The sequence below is a fragment of the Diplotaxodon limnothrissa genome, linkage group LG2, assembly GCF_057381915.1.
Source record: "Diplotaxodon limnothrissa isolate DT_005_m linkage group LG2, D_limnothrissa_male_GT1.1, whole genome shotgun sequence".
Classification (NCBI taxonomy): Eukaryota; Metazoa; Chordata; class Actinopteri; order Cichliformes; family Cichlidae; genus Diplotaxodon; species Diplotaxodon limnothrissa.
In genome coordinates, this window is record NC_140597.1 from 11067869 (window position 1) to 11089951 (window position 22083).

General features: G+C 40.7%; 1 protein-coding gene across 3 annotated transcripts in view; it reads right to left on the bottom strand.

Annotated features, from left to right (window-relative positions):
* Nucleotides 1-22083, bottom strand: part of LOC146638248 (transcription factor COE3) — a 141044-nt gene that overhangs the window by 48052 nt on the left and 70909 nt on the right. For all 3 annotated transcript variants that reach the window (XM_085360670.1, XM_085360678.1, XM_085360662.1), the window contains exons 7-8: nucleotides 388-469; nucleotides 189-306 (exon numbers count right to left, since the gene is read on the bottom strand). In XM_085360670.1, the coding sequence (XP_085216796.1) occupies nucleotides 189-306; nucleotides 388-469 (200 nt within the window). The remainder of the gene's footprint in view (nucleotides 1-188; nucleotides 307-387; nucleotides 470-22083) is intronic.

The window sequence follows — 22083 nt, forward strand, 5'->3', positions numbered from 1 at the left end:
CTAAACACAACTGCAGCTGAACCTTCTACACATCTTCTGATCGACATGACCGACAGAATGAGTCCTACGAGTCCTACAAACCTCTGACAAAAGCTTATGATTCTGTCTTTATTCTACCTCAACAAAAAAATCCAAACCAGAACTTTGCACCCTGCTCAATAATTTGATCTGTTTGAGTCACATCTTACCTTCAGAGGGGTCCAGTCGTCGGGCTCGGCGGCCATGTTTGGAGTTGTTGTGGACGAACATGTTGTCTGACACGGCCAGCACGTGACCATCCACGTTGACTGTAGTGGACACCACCACCTGTTGTGGACACAGCCCTCAGGGTTATTTCGGATTTTTAATTTTTCATGAAAGATAACTGCTTCCCTGCTGGACTTTTACCTGGAACCTCCTCATGTCTCTCGGGTTTCCTGCATTTTTCAAACAGTTCTGATTGCACTTGAGGAAGAACTTCAGGAAGAATCTGAAAGATGTGTAGACAAAACAGGAAAAAAAAAGAGAAATACGATTAGTTTCATTTGAACTGCTGCTCAAAATGGACGAGAACCAGAACACAGGCACAGTTTGAGAATCAGAGGAAGCCGGGCTCAGTTACTCTGCAGGACGCTCATTTGCATCAGGAGGAGTTTTACCAGCGTCAGTCCAAATAAACTTATATGGCTACGTAAAATGTTAAACTGCATGCAGAAGCTAAAATCACACACATTTATTTAACAACTGCACAGATTTGCTACATCTTCCTGTGAAAGGCTGAGAGGACGGAGCCTGTCTCAGGGCTGAATGTGTTGCTGTTTCTTCGTGTCGGGTCACATATCGCCTCTTTATCTGAGCAGCAGATAAAATTACAATTCTGCAGCAGAGTCTTGATAAAGGCGGTCGACACTTCCTGCAGACTTATGGCGTCTCATTAGGGCCCGCCTTTTGATTTTCCTTCCTGCGCGCCCGATCTCTCGCTCGCCGCGCGTTGATTTACGGCGATTTTTACGGCAGCAGAGGAGTATTGATTGGAAATGGATATCAATGAGGATGGGCGGTAATAACCAGCAGCTTTGGAGGAGGACGGTGAAGGGAGGGGGAGGGGGGGTCAGAATGGATTGCCACCTTAATGCATTTCCCACTGCCTTGTAATCTGTGCACATCCATCTCTCGGACCATAAGCCCCTCCACCCCGTTCTCATGGTGCGCTTCCTTTTTAATTGCCACATTATCACAATAATAATCCGGGCAGTTAACAAGCGGCAAGGTCGCAGACAGACATGTCACATTAACCAGGGGATAACCTCGGCAGAATACCCACACCCCATCTTTTTCACCTCCTCCTCCTTATTCTGCTGCCTTAGCAAAGCATGCTGGGAGTGCATGAGGAGCTGTGGGGGTGCGGGAGTGGGGGCTGTGCGAGGTCAGCATCGATTTCCACCTTAATAAGACAGTAACAATATCTTTAAAAACACACAGCGGGCGCTCAGCCTGTTTCACTGTTCTGTGCAGTCTGACGGCGTTTTTACACTTCTAATCAAATTTGGACCAAAAACGTTGTTTAGCTGCTCGTTAATGATGGAACTAAGACATATTTGATAACTTTATCAGTGGATGTATGCTAGAGGCTGTTTGTACTCGCAGGACTTCCACCTTAACTCCTGATTCTCGATAATTATGTTTTTACACCGTAAACACTCTTAAACTCGACCCCTTTTCATTAAACTCTTTCATGTTTTTACAACTTAAAACAGCCGTTTCACCCAGAGGGGACTTCTTCCCCCTCATCCGGTTTATTTCAAAAGCTTTGTCCTTTTTTATTTACTTTATAACGGCCCCCATTAGAGACATAGAAACTGAACAAGATCCAGAATCCGAGCGGAGACGAGCGCCGCGGCAGCTGCACCGTAACAGCTCGTAATGACATAAGATTCCAACATAAACTTTGATTACTGAAGCACACACTCTTTAACCATCGCTCCTTTTATTCATTTCTACCTGTGTTCACAAACCCTGTAAAAACATGCCACACATTTATGCGCAACAAGTCAGATTTTTATAAATAAATGGGCTGTGTGCTCCTTTAAACGTGCTTCAAATTCTTTTAAAATTGAGGTGTTTCTCAAAGATATTTCAAAGCTTCGAGATTGGATTTAAAATCTGTTCACCATAGAGATATATAACATCCGTATGTTCCTCATATAAATTATTTGTGTCCCTAGATTTAACAGACAAATTATATTTCTGTAAGAAAGCAAAGGCCCGTTTCCTCTTGTTGTAAACACAGTTGTGCGCATGTTGCAGAAGGATTTCACACGGCTGCTTGCTGCCTGCACGCTGTCCTAAAGCAGTGTTTGGGTACTTGATCTTCATCAGGAAGTGGCTGCACTCCTGCAGCCAATCACATTCCTCAGATGCCATCCAAGGTCTGAACAGCAAATATCATTTAGGTGTAGATAATAAATAAAGTCAGAAATAGAAACACTTTACATGGAAACAATCAAATGTAATCCTCAAAATTTTGGGGTGAACTAAGCCTTTCAAAGAGACACAGCGAGGAGGCAGAGGGAGGCGGCGAGCTGTGTGTGTGTGTGTGTGTGTGTGTGTGTGTGTGTGTGTGTGTGTGTGTGTGTGTGTGTGTGTGTGTGTGTGTGTGTGTGTATTGACTGAAAGCTGATCTGCTGCTCTGGAGGCTCTAATGCCCTTTATGGCAGTGAACAGAATAATATGGAGCTCCATTCAGATGATACTGAGTCCTTCAGAGAGCTGATATGGATCGATACGGATTGAATTAAAACGCAGCTGGAGACAAGACCAGGGGCACACACACACACACACACACACACACACACACACACACACACACACACACACACACACACACACACTCACCCAATATACACAATGGAATACACACAATCATACAGTATATACTGTGTACACACCAACAATATTCCAGTGCAGGCACATCTAATTTCAACCACACTGGCACTTAAAGCACACACACACACACACACACACACACACACACACACACACACACACACACACACACACCCACACACACACATTTTTTTAAATATCTGCACATGTCGACATACTGCACCCACTATTTTTGTGTAGAATCAGAACAAAGGAAGGAGTCCAAACGTAAACGTAGAACGGCCACAACATTAAAACCACTGACAGCTCGGGCATCTGGTTACAGGTCAGCGTTCTGCTGATGATGATACCCCCAACCACCACCCTCGCTGTTCTCCACCAGTGAATCAACCCGCCTCACATCATAAAAGCTGCTGAGGAACCTCCCAGACCCTGACCGGATCCCCACAGGTGGACCGGCACGATCCCAGCCAGGTGTTTGAATTCTGGGAGCGGTTCTGCAGACAGGTGTGGCTAATTGACCCTCACCGGGGTGGAGGCGCTGAAAGCTCTGTGGCTCTGAAAAGTACAGTGGCCCACCGGTGGTTTAACCCACCAGGTTATATCATCAGTGCACTGCCCAACAGTACGGTGTGGAAGGGTGGCTGTGCATACTATTTAATGTGTAAATCTGACCGGCAAGTGAAAGTAAAACGGAAAGAAACAGGGCTAATGAACCTCTTATGACACAGCTGCAGCGTATCGGCCTCTGAAACAGAGCCATGATCTCTTGGTGGCCTCTGCTTCTGCAGGTCGTATCCAAGTTACACCAAAAGCACCTCGCATGTGGACATCACAGGCTTCTAGTTGTAGTCCTCTCCCAGTTTGACCAGCAGCCTCCCCGAGCTGTCGAGAGGGAGCTGCCCTTAAACGGCCCTAAAGAAGCCCCACAGGGCAGGTCCTGCAGTCGGAGCACACATAGACATGATAAAACTGACCTCGAGTTCCTACAGTGGAAAACAGCCCGCTGTTACCTGCTTCCTGATTGGCAGTTAACCAGGCTGATATTCGCAGTACTCGAGTATTATAACCTGACATGGAGGAAGCAGTTTTCACCTGGATCGCTTCCTTTTTTTTTTCCCACTGAAACCAGATGAAAGTCTGAGGATTAGGTCGACAGCACTGCAGGTGAGAGGACGAGGAGACAGTGAAGGAGCGCCGCTCTCCTCCCTGAAAACGTATTAAAACACAATAAATAATGAAGCGAAGCGTGCAGGCGGAGCTCCGTCATTAGCCCGCCCGACTCCTTCTTCTACTCCTTCTTCTCGGGCTCTTAAAAAGGAGGTAAAGATAATGAGAGAGACGGAGTCTGCTGGTGTAAGCTGTCACCTCATTACACCAACCGACAATCAATTATAGCAGGACGGAGAGCGGAGCGTAATGCAGCTCTGAAATCAGCGCTGCCCTTCAGGAGAGCACAGCCTGGCAGGCGGCGTGGAGGGAATACACAGCAGCAGTTGTGTTCAACATGATATTAAAGTCAAAAAAGATTTCCCCTCCTAGGAACTAAAGCTAAATCACAAACCTGGTTCTCCCCTGTGGGAATATTAAACACCATCCACCAGACCGTTCCCATTATTCCCGTCACACGGAGCGGCAGCACCCGGGAAACACGCGGCTTTAAAGTGGACGTCAGGTTACATCAGTGTGGATTCAGGTGGACGGGTAACAAAATATATATAAAGGTTTCTGTGTCCTTCCCACCTGCTGCTTGAACCTTCTGTTTGAGAGGGGCAGCGAATCAGAAGAAAGCTGTTAAAAGGGCAGTTTTTTTTTCTCACTTTGTGGTCTTTAAAACCATGTCGTGTCCTTTGGGCTCCTTTTTTGTCTCTTTGAAGCCAATTTACGTCTTTAAAGTCGGCCTGTGTGTGTCATTGTGGTCGTTTTGTTTGTCTTAAGTAATTTTGTGTCCTTTAAATTTTCTTTTTGATCCCGTTTTCTCTCTTTGTGGTTGTTTTGTGTCCTTTGGGATTTTGCCTCATTTAGTTTCTCTCTACAGTTATTTCAAGTCTATTTGAAGGCTTTCATTGACCTTGTGTCTTTCCGTAAAGTCCTTTTTTGTGTCATTTTGAAGTCGTTTTATCTCTCTCTGCATTATTTCTTGTAGTTTTGTGTTTCTCCATCTCGATTTCTGGTTATTATTCAATTCTGTTTCATTGCTTTGGTTCTAATTGCTCTTGTTTTCATCTCGTTGAATCCATTTTACAGTTCAGCGCCGTTGTTTTGTGCGTCGTTGTCGTCTTTGTAGTAATTTTTCTCTTTTTAAAGCCATTTTGTGGTTCTCCGCGGTTGTTTGATGACCTTCTGTATCTCGGTTTATATATATACATTCTGTTTTTGGTCACTTATTCATTAGTTTCTGGTTATTTCTAGTCATTTTCAGTCATCCCTGGGTGACCTCTGACCTCTAGGCCCTCGATGTTTATGTGGTAGCTGCAGAAAGTCCTGAAACCTTCCTGTGAGTGGTCAATCGCTGCTGAGGCCTTTAATTCTGAATGGAAGAAGGAAAGTGACCGCGGCTGGTGTAATTGTTCCAGTGGAGCGCCTTTAAAGCTAAATTAGCTCACATCGGGGGGGGGCGTCGGTCTGACTTCAGCATTTTCGCCGGCTACTCTAGATGATGTCAACCCCGACCACACCCAGTGCACTATGGGAAGCAATTATGTCAGGCTCAGATTACAAGGCCCTGATGAACACACACACAGTTCAAATGAACACACACACACTCTGAGGGCTGAGCAAGGATGCTCTCTCTCTCTCTCTCTCTCTGTCTCTCTCTCTCTCACACACACACACACACACACACACACACACACACACACACACACACACAGCCCTCCCTGGAGTGTCTCACTTATTACGTTAGGCAAGAAAGAAAAAGAAGCAGAAAAAAAAATCAATATTTCAGCAGGAGTATTTTTAAAAGCTGCCGTGCTGCTGATCCTGCAGCCACCGCCGCCGCTCGCCCTCACAGTTTGATGCTCTCTGAGAAGCCACCACGCCACCCGCCGCTGCAGGTTTACCACCTGACCGCCCGGCGAGTCTGGGCCAGCACGCCGCCGCCTTCGCCACCAGCTCCAGCTCATCTTACGGGTGACAAAACTGAAACGAAACACAAAGCCAAGCGTGGCGAGCCGGGGCTGCCGGCGAGCTAACAGCAATCCGTCCTGGTTAACCCGCTAACCGCCTCGCCGTCACATCTCATTTGTTTGCAGCTAACGAACAAACCGTGGAGGATCTGCAGCTGAAAAACAAAAGCGAGAAAATAAGAAGGAGAAGCTGGGAGGCAGCTTGAGCTACAAAAACATCAGAAGGAGAGGAAGAAGAAGGGCCGCCTCATTAGAAGGTCGAGTAAAGTCTAATATTGACTCTGCCGTGTTGTTGAAACGCCCTCTTCAAATAATTACTGAGGAATTCAGATGATGCTCCTCTGCAGCTAATTAGGATATGAAACAAGAGCAGCTTCATGCCCATTACCATTACATGATGATTCACTGGCCTCAGCACCAGCCTCAGTGTGTGTGTGTGTGTGTGTGTGTGTCTTTGCTTTTGTCTGGCCTTATTACAGCACATGAGCGAGCAGTGTGTGTGTGTGTGGGTGTGTGTGGATGAGGGCCCTCCTTGGCTCTGCTACACGCCATCAATAATTCACAAGCCAAGATGGCAATTACAGGACCATGTACAATCAAACTAAATATTTGATGAGGCACTAAAACAGTCCCTGGAACAGATCTGCCTCTGTCTCACTCACACGCGCACACACACACACACACACACACACACACACACACACACACACACACACACACACAGCCTCTCTACTGTCTATTGTCACAACACATTAGGTCCTCGGTCCCTTAGTCCCCAGACTTTGTCTTGATGCGCAAAAGCAGTTTATTCTGCTAAAAGAGCCTCGCGCAATTCATTTGTTCCGTCTGAAATATTGAGTGCCGCCATTATGCATTCTGGGAGGAGGCGGCAGTGGCGGCGGCGGAACGTCATCCGGCCGCCCCCTCTTTTTTTTTTTTTTGGCTCCAAATGAAGCAACAGTAAGAGAGGAGCGCGTCACGTTAAATATGTGAACGTAATCAATCTGAATCGATCACAATAATAAAAAAAGAAAGCGATGCTCCCATCCCCGCCTCTTCCTCCCCCTCTGTGACCGGAGGGAAGTTTTTCTTCATTTAAAAATAAAGTGGCACAAAATCCATCGCTCCAAAAGGCTGGAAACATGATGACTCCATTGCAAGGATCAAAAGCCAAAATCTAAAAACACATGAAGAAGTTCATCTGCAGGGAGGAAGATTTTTCAGACGCTAATTGCTCTAAACTTCTCTGACCCTGATACGGTTGTTACAACAAACCGGTAACGATATCTAAATATGAAACACGTCCACACTTTAGCTAACACTGTTCCAACAATATCTTACACAACACCAGAAAACAGAATTTCACTTTATTTGAGATTTTATAACTTTTTTCTAACCAAAAACGCTAGTCTGAAATGATGCTAACGTTTAGCTAAACCAAGAAATGCAAGAACTTTAGCCAAAAAACTTTCACCTTATCCAAACTTTGAGGTAACAATACCCTAACATCTTCCAAACGTTATGCTAACAGTAAACTAAAATGTAATAATAACCTTACTCTAACCTTATCCTCGCTATGTAGTAGTTTTACCCAAAGCTTACTCTAAAATGATGCTAACATTAGCCTAAATGAAACGCTTAACACATTTACCCAAGACCTTTCCTCACATTATCTTCATAGCAACTTAAAACAAACGTTATACTCTAACATTAGAGTAAAATTATTCTATCCTTACCCCCAACCTTATACTAACTTTATAATAACCAAAAACCAATTCTAATATCTTGCTAACTTATTTAAAACATTATATTAACCCTACCTTAATAGTATCCTAACCTTGCCCGATTAATGATACTGCAGTAATGTTATCCTAACCTTACCAAAACCTTATCCTAACAGGATACTGACCTTATAGGCTTACCAGACTAACTTTAGTCTAACCTTATCCAAACTTTGAAACAACTTAAGCCAAACCTTTTTCTAACATTGTTGAAAACAAATATTACAATAAACTTAAAATTAAACTTGTCATCCCATTAAGCTTGCTAAACCAACCTTATTGTAACATTATATTAACTCCTTCATAACCTTGTTTCATTAGTCTCACTTTACTCATCCTAATTTCATATCAAAACATTTTTCCAGCAATACGCTGACAGTAACGTAAGCCAAACACTGCAATAACCCTTACCATAACATTATCCTGCCCTTAATCTGATTAAACTAACTTTATCCTAATGTTACATGAATCTCACCAGAACCCTATTTTACCATCACACTGCCGTCCTACCGTCCCATTAAATCTAACCTTACACTAATAAATAATAACCAACATTACATTGTGCTGACAGTTAGACTCATTTATTCGTTTTTCTAATTTCCTCTATGTTAACATACAGATTATGATAATAATGATCGCTTTTGTGAGTTTGTTTAACCATCATGATCCCGTAGTTTGAATCTAAAACTACAAAAATATATATTTAAAATGCACCATCTCTATGTAACAGCCCATCAGTAAACAAGAACATGTGATTGGATCAAAGCAAGTATCTACAGCGCCCCCTAGTGTGGAGGCCTGTGGCGATAATAGAAGACGCTATAATTTATTTATTTTTTTAAACTTTTGTGACAGTAAACAGCTCAGAACGGATATTCAGAGGCCTGGATGTAAGAGGCTGAATAAGGAGTCTTGTTTGTACGGGAGTCATGTTGGAGCCAACGGGAACACAGCAGAGATGTTTTAACATGAAAGTGTTGTAGATTCTTCCTGTTCGTGTTCTGTTGTTTCCTGCTAGCTGGAGGTTAAATACGTGTGTGTGTGTGTGTGTGTGTGTGTGTGTGTGTGTGTGTGTGTGTGTGTGTGTGTGTGTGTGTGTGTGTGTGTGTGTGTGTGTGCTGAGTTCCTGGAGCACAGAGACAAACAGAACATCCCATAATTATTTCATACTGCCTGAGAGAGACAGACAGAGAGTAAACCAGTGTTTCCTTGCAGCATACACTCTGCAAAAACATCTCATATCTTGTCATATAAGAATAAGTTGTTTCACACAGCCATGTTTTCTTCACTTCAGATATGCACCATCATCTTAACCTTATTCTAAGATTACACTACCACTATGTCAAGCCACACTAACTTCTAATTAAACCTAATGTTAAAATTATTATCTGGTGTGTTTGCAGAAGCAGCACTCTCCAGCTGCTCTCAAAGTTTTCTTGCAGCATCCACAAAGATGCGATGCTGGTCTAACAGTGAATAAGTCAAAGTGTGAATCCAAATACACCAATCCAACAACACCAAAAATAAACAGAGTAAAACTACAGAACTACCTAACCAGTCGCTGCACCAGTAGACTAAAAACAGCCCTGTTTTTATGAGGACAAATTCCACTTTTTATGAATGGAGTCTTGTGAAGTCCAAAGACTATCACCCACTTGAACTCATACTGATTCCTTTAGTTGTATAAAATCGTCTTAGGGGGTTGAGCCTAATAATTCCTGCTGCAGGAAACACAGCAGCTATGGTTCAGGACCTTATATAACCCCACTTCAAGGAAACTGAACTCTCTTTAACACCTTCAGTTTCCTGAAAGTTCCTGACTGGAAAACCAACTGCTTTTAAATATAAATTATGCTATTTTATATATACATATAGTGTATTACCATTACACTAACCAGAAATTAACCTTATTCACACCTTATATTATAACCTGTAAGATTAAATTAACCTTATGGTAATATTATCCTAGCATCAAACTAAGTGTACTCCAATCTTGAACCAGTTCTTCACCCACTGATTTATTGACCTTGTGGGGATTCGGTCTTTGTCCCCATAAGAAAGCGAGAGTCCTCACATAGTGACCCAATGATCATGTCCACACAACGACAGGAACACCAGCACATACTCACTCCCCCACACTGAACTCAGGTTACTCCCCAGCTGTATTTTGGCAGCGTTGTCATGACGATCAGCATATTTGTCTCTGCAATTGAAAAATCATCTGTGTGACGCAACACTGCAGCCAGTGTGTGTGTGTGTGTGTGTGTGTGTGTGTTTGTGTGTGACATCAGGACATAAATATGAGCTGGAAAAGTGAGAAATTCAGAGGAAAAACAACCACGTCCTCATAAGCATGAAATCTCACACACACACATGTAAGCCTTTTTAACTCACACCCAGACACACAAACTTGGCATAAAACACACACTCAACATTTTAAAGCAAAAACTGTAACACTAAGGTTAAAGCTAGACTCATCTGATCCGTGAGTTTTCCCTGTGAGACACTAAAATATGAGTGGATCTTACATTTTTCCCTACATTGCAAACCCTCACCCGCAGCTAAACACGCAAAAATCTAATCACCGTCTAATTTTAATGTGAACGAATCGTCTATTTTTCAAATCATAAAAACATGCAAATAAACCTTTTAGATGTTGTTAAAAACAACAATGAAGTAAGCATTTAAACAAAAGATCTTTTGTTTAAAAACTTGTAATTTTTATGACTGGGTCAAAACTAGATGGAGAGATAATCAGAAACCAAAAAGCAAAATTTTCTAAGTACAATTAAATAAAGTTAAAGCTGACTGAAATGCAGAGGATGTCCAAACATCAATCATCATCTGCATGTTTCCATTGATTTGTCCACTCCAGCACACCTACAAATCCAATCTAATCAACCTGCCTCTGCTCCTCCATGTATCCACACTGCGATATGGCCAACCCAGTGTCCCCCATCACCCAGATTCCCTCTGGGAATCCTGGGAGTTGTAGTTTACGGCAGTACATGACGAGCAGTACATTGCATGTGTACGGGTTTGTACCATATTGCTAGGCAGAGTGCACGTTGAGAGAACAGCTGCCACCAGATAAACATCCACAGACGATGCAAACAGTGAGAAATATGCCAGAACAGGCCTGGAAACAGTTTGGGAACCACCTGGAAGAAACTGGACAGAACCTGGAAGCCTAGAAGCTGTTGGCTTTCTCACGGAGGTTACAGTGAGGGGTCTGCTCTGCTAAATTAAAAAAAAAGAAATACTCTGTAGATTTAAACAGAGAGCCGCATTCTGTCTTTTTAGATATGAAAATATAATTGTTGGCTCTCAAACTGAAATCCATCAAACTCCAGGCAACCTTCAAGGGTCTTGCAGGGATTTCCAGGGGCAAAATAGAGTTATACATTATTTTACTTCTGCTAAAATGACCCCCACTAAAGTAACTCAGATTACAATATATTACAGTTTCCAAGCTTAAGAAAAGACTTTCCATTGAAAAACAATGTAATCACTAGTGTAGCTTATGCTCTTATGCTACGTTAGCAATGCTATTTATCTCAGGTTTCAAGATTTATCGTTTATCAGCAAATTTACTCCAATTTTGTTTTGTTGTTAAACTCTTTCCTAAGCACTGGAGAATGTGTTGCCAGTTATTTTCTTCTTACTTTTACATTGTTTTTTACGAAATGTCTCTTTGTACTTTTAGCTGAATTAGCCAGAGTTTTAGCCCTTTTAACTTTTTGATTTTTAACTTTTAAATATGCATTTTATATATGAAGAAATATAAAACACGTTTCAGCCCTTTACATTTTGCCATCTCAAAAAGCAATCTGTTAGGCACTTTTTTATTAGCAAAAGTTAGCATTTGTTGAAAAGGTAAACGTTTAGCCAAAACTTAGCTTTAACATGTCTTGATGCATGCTCAATCATCCAGGTAAGTAAATCCTGAAAAGTTGATTCTGTTCATCTCGAAATTGCCATACTCAGGAAGCAAAAGTAGGTTCGATTATTAGCAGGTGTAGCATTTTTCAAGCTTTTTTGGGCCAAGGTAGTATTGCATTGTCGTAGGCATATTAGCATTTTCTGGTAATTTAACTTACCTCAACTTTAATTTACCCATGTTGGAGACTTCATATGCCTTGTTAGCATTAGTTAGCAAATTATTAAGAGGTTTTCCTCCCCCAAATACATAAAAATAACTGCAAACAACAATACCTGAATTACTGTTTAAACACTGAAAAATAAGTAAATAAATAAATAGTAATAATAAATTGTTTTCTAAAATCAATAGGCCTGCTCCACTCAGTGCTGATTTTGTATAGCTGACTTGACGCTTGAATTTGCTAAGCTGGACAAAACAAAAGAAAACAGTTATATAAGTCACTTGAAAAGGTCAGACTTTGAGCTCTTTATTCCTTTTGTGTGTAGCTTTTGAAAAACTTTCAGCAGAATTTGGTCTGAAAACAAATTCCAGGAGGCCACAGTGGTTAAAATGGTTTAATAAAAAGGTCAGCAGCTGAAATCTTCACATTCAATGCTCTGGGACTCTAATCAATTCTGGGCCTCAATTCTAGCTTGTATAATTATTTACTCTGAACTACAACGATGAGCTTTAATTTTAAATGAAAAGCATGTATTTGGACTTCATGTGCTGTTATTTATTTTATGTTATATTTTGTTTTTAGGTGTTCTAAATTATAAAGTATCTGTTTAAATCCAGCAGAATCCCTGGTATCGCTACTATCATGTGAAATCCTCATAGCAGCAGTGTTGCACGTTTTTCAAGTTGGACTGAAAGATTTTTTTAATTCTCTCAGGGCCGAGAGGATCCTTCAACTTCTCATCTGATGAAATCCTCCTAAAACCCAGCAGATAAACTCCAAACTGCCTCAAGGTAAAAGTAAAAACAGAAAAAAAGGACTAATTTCTTTCCTGAAAAGTTTGACATTTTGCAGAGGTTTGACAAAAATTTCATCACAGCCAAAAAGGTTTGTGGCTAAAAGGTATCTCGGCAGCTGAACTCAGCAGCAGCATTTGTGTTAAAGCCTCCAAAGGTGAAGTCAAACCTCCAAATACCAAAGATCACATTATGAAAACATCAAGAAGACGGGATGTAAATCGCTGAAGTGAGGCCGACCTTCAGGGAAAACAAACTCTGTTTCCAGACATAAAAGCTCAATGAGTTCACGACCTGTGGACTCGTCTCTGACCTGAGAATCCCAAACTGATGCCTTCAGTTTGTTCTCATTACTCAGAGCTGCAAACAAGCAAAGTAATGGCCTCGAGGTTGAGCAGCAGCAGTGGAAGGATGGCTGAAGAGGGCAAAGGGCATAGGTCCAGAGGAGGCTTGGCTTGAAATCAAATGAATAAAATGATTATCAAACCAAATAAAAATAGAGATCGAGGCAACAAGATTTTAAAACAACTGCAGAAATGCAGTTGTTTTACTGTAAAGAGACCGCAAACTTTACAGATGCAGACCATATTTCCTCAACACATTTTAGTATAAAGCATCACCTTGATTGGCTGGTTGAAATCAGTACATTTGGTACTCAACACTTCCTTTATCCTGTTTCACATTAAGAGCTCCCTTAACAGAGCTTTTATTGTGAAACATTTATTAGGCACAGGCTGCATGAATATATTCACTGAATTCACACTGCTTGTGGAAACACAGTAAAGAGATGTGAGACACAACTACACTTAGAGAATGACTACAGGCAGCTGCAAAACCACTGCAAAGCTTCATAAAAACTGCTTCTCCGTCACAGAGAGCAGTGAAAGTCACAAAGAAAAAAGATACGTCTAAGAGCTAATGAGACAAACAGGAACCAAACAATAAAACACCACAAAGATAAAAACAACTGTATATAATACACAGGTCAACAACAAGAAGTACAACTTCAGAGATGCCAAACAGCCACAAAAACACAAGCTAAATAAAAATACCACAAATAAACAAATCTACAAAGAGATGCTCGAATTAACCTCAACAAAGTATAAAACAACACATTTTTAAATAAGATCTGATCAGCGATTGATTTAATAGGCTCGATGAACCTATTTCTTATTTAGCACACAAACACACTGAGATAATAAGAACTACAACTATGGGAGTCGACTGACAGTCAACTTTACTCTCAAAATGAAGTATTTTGGATACAATTATATACAAATATATACATTTTACTTCATAAAACTGATTGTTAGGAACATCGCTAAATAAAACCTGTTTTCCCGAGAGCCTTTAAGATGCTGGCGTTTACACTCATCTACTCAGGAGTCTATATTTAGGATTTTGCTTGCGTTGTGCAGAAAATGCTCCAGTGCTGCTTTTACAAAGAGTTCAATCTTTAAAAATGTAAAGTTGTTTGTTTCTTTATGGCTATAGTCCTTGTTCTTTCTCATTTAATTCCAATTACAATCAAAATGTTGTACACTGTCACTGTCAGTGCTCTGGCTTTTCCACCATAATAATAAATAATATTTTATAAGAAAAAGAAGGAAGTATGAACAAAATAAATGATAATTACATATTCAGTAAAGGTCAAAAATAAGATTCCTGGACAGGATTTGTACTTAATGATGCTTCATATAAATCCCTTTTCTATCCTTTAACAGGTTGTATCACTGTATATGGTGATGTAGTGAATGCTAAAGAAAACATATTTTACGAACGTAAAACATTAATTAAAATCACTAGAGTGTGTGTGTGTCTGTCTGTATCTTAAATGTGAAGCAATAATTAAATCATGTTGTACATATTAAGAATTTACTGCGCAGGCAGGCGTGAGCAACTAGTGTTAAATGAATCATAAAACTGGGGAGGAATATTTTTTTTCTTTTAAATAAATGAGGCTGAAGTGCTCTGAGAAAACATCGCACCGAGGGGAACTAACCTTTAACTACATGTAACAGCAAAACAGAAGTACAGTAGAAGGTCGACATTTATTTTACTAAAAAAACAACCTTTAACCATCATCTGCAGCTCACTGTTACAGTTCTATTCCAGTGTTAACGCTCGTGTATTTGACCTGGACTGTCCTGCTCATTTCCACAATTATATTTTTATTCTTGGACTCCACTAAAACACTTTTGCATAATTCACAGTTGAAAAATAATTATTCATAATCCTATGCTGGTCTTTTGTGCAGCCCCTGTGTTCATCCTCTGTTGTAAATAAGCTGTTTTAGCTCCAGTCTCTGTTGTTTGTTAGTTTGTAGTTAATATTAATATTTTTATTTGGTTTGGGATTAATAGCTTAAAATGGATACCAGTAGACCGGAACGTGAACGAAATATTTTAAAATCCCAAATTAAAATCCCAACAGCTAACTACATGCTGAAGTAAGTCACTATAATTAAAGTTAATTTACTACCATTAAATTGCATTTTGCAATTGCACAACAATAGGATGTGCAAAACATCCTATTGTTGTGCAACTCTCCCAATTGTGTATATTTACTCTTGTGTTTGTTGTTTGTTATAAATATTGAGAGAGCTAGAACACAGAATTGTGAATACATAATGACAATAAAGAATCTTTAATCTTAAATCATCAACCAAAAAGTGTTCATAATGTACTTTAAGATCAAAGTTAGCTGGATTACCAAATATGAGTTATTTTTAAATTACATTCAAATATTCAAAAATTACATTATAAACGTTGTTAGCATCACATTAGCATTGTTAGCACAATGACATAGTCGCATTTGTTATTAACCTCATTGCTTTGTAAAAGCAACAACTGGTATATTAGCACTTGCTACTGACCAACGTCATATTATTTTAGTAACTCTTAGTTACATAGTAACTCTTAACAACTTTAATTTTAATTAGCATGATTACACAATAATAATTTTTTAAATAATTTTTTTGCTAATTGGAAACTAATTTTATGACCAAGACATAATATAATTTTTCGTTTACAATCACACACTGATATTGATAAACATCATTTCATTACCCAGCTGATACAGATGTTCAGTGTTAGAGCTTTCCTACAGTTATCATGACCGCCATTCACAAATAGAGGTTCATTACAGTGGGAACAAGAAAATCATAGCAGTCTACATGCAGCACCAGTTATCCCAGTACGCCTCCTGATCCCAGTTGTCCATCAGTCTGATCCAGTCTGCCTAAAGTCAGACTTTTCGGGTTATTTATGTGATCAGGCGGTAGCAGATTTATCTCTCACTTATCAGCTTGACAAATGTTTCTCTTTATATCCATTACTATTCCAAACAGGCTTCGCAGCTCGTACAACTGCTGAGGTATTTAATTAAGTGTCTGACTGCTGATGGCTGAATGTCCAGCTTTATTGAGCCAAAATTAAAGGAAAGGAAAGAAAAAATGTGGTCATTTGAATAAACGCCCGAGGCTTGCCTTCCAACCATTTCATTTCAATATCTCTTCATGCCACTTTAACCTTTCCAGCTGCTGCCTCGACTCAGAGAGTGAAGGGAAATAAAATGTTGTTATGTGTCACCTGAGCAGGTCCAGGAATCTAAAACACTCACTAATTACTAACACTGAGTACAAACTGTGTGTATTTATTTATTTATTTTAAATCTGAGTTCCAGCCATGTCTTCTCAAAGGTTTATATGTTTGAGCCAATTTAGTACAAATCATTTTCACTTCATCCCAGCTGAGCATCCATCAGATTCTCCTCTAATTTCCTCCGTCACAGGCAGCCCGTATGGAGGCCGTTCAGTTCCAATATTTGTTAAATGTATTGTTTGTAAAACACTTCACATTTGTATTTATCTACATGACCTGAAAATGTAAACAGCATTTCTGCATGTTTATTAAAATCCAATAAAAAAAAAAATCACTCATCAGAAAGAGTGAAATCAAAATAAAACATCAAAATTTTAGAATTTTGCCACATTTAGTTCAATCAATATTTATGTTTCTCATTATAAAACTATGTTTTTAAATATTTTTAGATGAAACATTTGCAAAAATAAAAATGCAACACTTATTTATAAAGTGACACATTTTTTTGTTTTTTTGTTTTTTAAATCTCCTCATCATTTATTAATGAAATGAATTAAATTGAATTGAATAAATGTACCTTATATTTAATCTCTTAAACAGAGCTTCACAACCTTCCTAAAGGTAATGTCCATCTAACAGTATAAAGTATTTGCACCTGCACTTGTTACCATAATGAAGTACTTTTAACTTTACTCATTTAGTCTGTGAAAGTACTGAAACAAAAGTCTAAAAACACATTTGTTACTTTTCTTTGGACAGCTTTGATCGCTTAAATCATTTTAGGTTTTTTAAATTTAAGGTTAAGGTTTACCATGTTTTTTAACTTCTTGATTAATATTTAACTTCCTTTTAAATATATTACTAGGGGTGATCATAACCTATTTAATTGGACTCCAGTTAACCCCCAACTCTAAAAGTTAGCTTTATTATTTCCACAGGCACCAAAAACCCACCCGGGCTTTCATGTGTGCTGATATATTTAATCAACCTTAAGAAAATTAGTTGGCAGTGACATGATTAGAGTTTTTTTTCAGTTTTCTATATTATTAATAAACTTCAGATCTTTAGAGCGAAACCCAATATCAGTATATGATAACATAGGCTCATTTTATTCACTGTCATGATGGTAAAAGTCACCAGTTTGGAGTCGTTGGGTCGTCTATGTTGGAGTAAGATGAACATAAATCACTCAGAACACAAGAAAGTGTGGAAATAATCTCTTTCCTGTTAATGAAATTATGTGGGCAGCAAAGACGTGCAGTAAACCTGGAGCCATGGGGGCTCTCGATGGCTGCAAACTGTAACTGGTGGTAATAATAATATCAGTATAAATATAGGGGAGTCCACACACACACATGCACACACATGCACAGGCTGATTGGTTGCTGATGAAGTGGAAGAATAATGATGCAAGCATTACAAAGTAAATGTAATTTATTCGGCTTTGAAGTCGGCATCGGCACTGAAACCACATTGGACAAATTAAACACACACTCACATCCAAAGTAACGAGTAAAGAAAAATTACACCTAATTGGCACAAACAGCTCCGAGAAAACATGTTTTTTTTTCTTCTTTCCTGCTGAATCTCCTCTGCAGATTTCAGGGTTTTTAAGCTCGCCGCTATTCTCCATCTGTTTGGCGGCGGCTCCACTCTGCTGCGCTGGGACCAGCGGTCAGCAGCAAGGTGAAGCCAGCCACACCATCTGGCCTGACCTTGGGCCGGACTCGGCCGATGGAGGCTGGAATATCTGAGGCGGCGTGGAGGGGACTGAAGTGTGTGTTTCAAAGGTGTTTTTAACCCACAGAGGAAAGCTTTTCCTTCTGCTTATCAGAAACATTTTAATTCTGCATCACAGAAGATAAACTGTTGTTGTTTGAAAACATGCGTAAATTAGCAGGTGAGGCCTCCTCTGAGCAATATGGCAGCTGCACTGACATCATTCCAAAGAAGAGTAGCAACATCTTTGTCTATAAATATCTGCGGTTCAAAGCACAGCGTGAAGTCTGTTTCTTCTCCTGACTGAAGCTTGTTGTAATCGCCGGGCGCCTCCATCCTATCTGCAGCATCTCCTGCCTGAACAAAGCCACAAGCTCCGCTGCTTAAATCTGACCTCATTCAAGCCACAACAGCACGTCAGGCGAACTGAATTTATATCACACTCAAAGTGTCCTGTTTCCACTTTCCCTGAGCGGCAGAGAGAGCGACACCTCGTCCACGTCCACCGCTTCATATTTGCTGCCTGCTGTAAGTGGATTACTGAGGGGAACGTTCCCAGTTAACGGCATCGCGACAGCACAGAGAGTGAAACATTCCTGCACGTCCTCCGCTCTGTTAAAGCCACACAGAAACACATCTCATCACCAGCAACAGGACACCAGATCCCAGGGTTTCACCCAAGAAATCAGCCCCTTTTCCCGGGAAAAATGGAGATACAGGAAGTCTGGATATCAGTGCTGAAGTGTTGGCGTGATTGAGCTACTTTGCACAGTAAAACATCTAATGTTCATCCACACACCAGGTCAACACACTGCTAATGGTTACATTTTAATTATGATATATTTCTAATTTGGGGAGAAAAAGCTAAATATTGGACTCGTCTGTGTCCATGATCTAGTAACAATTACACTTCTTCTTTCAGCTTCATGCTGTTTATTTATTCTTTACTTAAAAGAGAATCTAAATGGCTAAGGTCCAGTATGTCTGCTTCGAGCCGCCTCAAAGGTTATGCTGTAAAGTTCAGCTACAGGAGATAAAATCTGATTATTAAAAACAGACTGTTAGAAACACCTCATCCTGGTCCTGGAGGTGTAGCGGTGTGCAGTGTTACGACCCTCCACCTTCGTTCCTATTACTTCAGCCCCTGGTCTTTCTAACGACACCGGGCAGGTCACAAAAGCCAACACCTGGTCCTCCACCCTGGGTTTGAGTGAGGAGCCAATAACCCCACCCATTATGGAAACAATATTCTACGACCACAGAGCCTGTAGGATGAAAAACTTCAACAGGAAGTCAAAGGTATGAAATATCGTACCTCCAAAACATGAAAAACAGCACAGGTCATAGGTCAGACATCCTGAGGTCATGACCCCAGCTTTATGTTCCTCTAGAGATGAAGAGGATGAATTAATGTTCCAGCTCTTCAGTCTTTTAGCATCTCTTATACAGCTGAGCATCACCTCTCAACTCCTTTTATAAACAGCACAAGCAGGCTAAATGTGTGTGTGTGTGCATATTTAGGTTATGATTTAGAGTGACCCCCCTGAGGAGCATAAAGCTCTTTTCTAAATTCTCTCCCTCTGTTCGCCACCTTTGCTTTTAACCGTCAAACTTCAGGTGTGGAGGAGCAGGTAGACGTTTCCTGCTCTGCTGCGAGAAAGCGAGAGCAGCGCAGAGCTGCATTTCAATTCAGCTTGATTTATATATCAGCAGCGGCCTCAGGGCACAGACTCCACAGCATTACAGAGAAAACTCCGGTAATTAAAGGATGAGCGCATGCATGACGGTCGGTCACTGTCAGTCAGTGAAGTGTTTCACAACTCTTCTTAAACAAAAGTTTCATCTTCTTTCGTCTTTTATTTCATGTTTCACGGCTTCTATTTTTCTGTTTTCTGATAGTATTTCTACCAGGAGCCAGGAAAACGATGGAAAACAGCTGAGCAAACAGGTACCAGTTACCTGTTCACCTTAATATGGCAATCAGAAATATCATTAGCTCGCATTGGTTTAACTTTGCGTCAGCTGGTCAAACTGGGGGCTTGTGATTGGCTGAATGTAAAGTCCAGAATAAAAATTTTCAAAGGTGAAAACAGAAATCAAAAAATGGAAAAATGAATCCAGGAACACGAACAGATGTTTCGATGAAGGCTGAGAGGCAGGCAGGACTGAATATCCACACTGATCAGACACAGGCGATAGTAATCCAACAAACAGGAGGTAAACACTAAAGAAAGGAACAAGAGAAAACAGGAAACCAGGATCAAAGCGCAGCAGGACACCAAAATAAAACTCAAAATCATCACATAACCCCCGGCTATGACATCATCACTAACGGTGATCTCACGTGATCTTGTCCGATATCAGAGGATCTTCAGGTGAGAACAGGAGAGTCTGTAACTAATTTTCTAACATCACTGCTTCAGCTGACTGTTCAGACAGGCTTGTAGCATGGACCTTTACCCTTCAAAATAAAAGCATCTCAGAAATTCTTAACCCAAGGCAGCTTGAATAAAAAGGACGAACCTGTGAGCTACAGGTGTGTGAGCAAACACACACATTACTCTGTAAATAAAGTTTTACTTTGCTATTGCTGAAAATGGAGACACATGCAGCTCCCAGCGATACAGGCCATAATAATCTGATCTCTGCAATACAAGCAAGCCTCAATCAGCGAGACTCACTTTATCACAAACATCATTCATGTTCATCAGGCAGATGAGGAGGAGGAGCTTCCCTTCAGCTGCAGGTAGGAACCATGTGATCATGTGACCTGAGACTGACCTGCAGAATAAACCTGAACATCTTCCAGCTTCCTGTAAAATGACCTGACAGACGGTGACCAGGTGAAAAAAATCCCAGGAACACTGTTCGCCATTTGTACTGCTGACACACACACAGGCACACACACTGCTGACATCACAGTGACCTCACCCATCACCTCTCCATAGATCCCTGGCCCCAACGCTCTCTGTCCCCTGATCACCTGATCCCAGATCTCTTTTCTCCTGCGATCCAGCGGTGCCTCTAAACGCCTCATCAACATGTTTAATCAAATTAGGCGGCAGCCAAAAATTGACGCTTTTCATTAATTATACAGGATAACTCTAATTGCAAATTCAAATGTATTCTCTCGGAACAGAAGGTGTTCAGTAATATTTCAGGGAATTTGCATATTAAATGGGGGTCGCGCTGCATTATGTATGCTAATGTATGCGCATTGTCTTTATTTTTAACTTGCGGGCCATATGCGCGGCTGCCTGCCTGAGCAGGTGAAAACAGTCCTGAGTGTTTAATTTTGCTGAACAAACGCCACGAGGAGGCTTGTCAAGTGCTGCACGGCCCGTGTCAATCTCTGCTTGCTTCTCTCTTTTCTGTTTCCTGCTCGGCGCCGGCCTCGGCTTTGATTCGGCGCAGGAAGTGAAATGTTGCCGCTGCGGCTTCCTGTTGCGGCTCAATTTTGTTGTTTTTTGGGTTGGGTTTTTTTTTTTTTCAGGTTGTTGTTTTCACGGCTCTTTTGGCTGCCAGCCGTCACTGATGACACTGCACCGTCAGCGCAAACAGAGGGCAGGAGTGTTACACAGCGTGAACCAAACGCACCTCGACCACCGCCACCGCAGTCCCATCCACACAGAAAATACACACTGACAAACTGGGCACTATTTGAAATTTTGCAGCTATGCGTCTTTTGTTTTAGCTTTCAGGAAACCTGAGTTTCATGTTTCGTTTGCAGGAGAATCAGTCTAACCGGAAAACAATTTATAAGGAGCACAAATGATGTCCTGTCACTGAAAAACCAGGTTAACTGGGTTAAAACCACAGACTGTGTATATAAGTTGGACACAAGTGCTTTTGTGACAGTCTGAAGCCTCGGTATTCGCATTTCAGCTGCTGTCATGTTGGTTCATAAGAGCTCAATAACATTGAATTTCACCAAAACTGGAGCTCAGACTTTTTGACTGCTGAAAGCCCACAGCAGCCACATCATTGGTCAGATAATGTCATTAAAAATACTCCAAAATCCTACAATTAAAACAGGTGAGTTATAAATAAATTAAGTAGATTTAAGTTATTATGAATGTGGAAATCAGCTA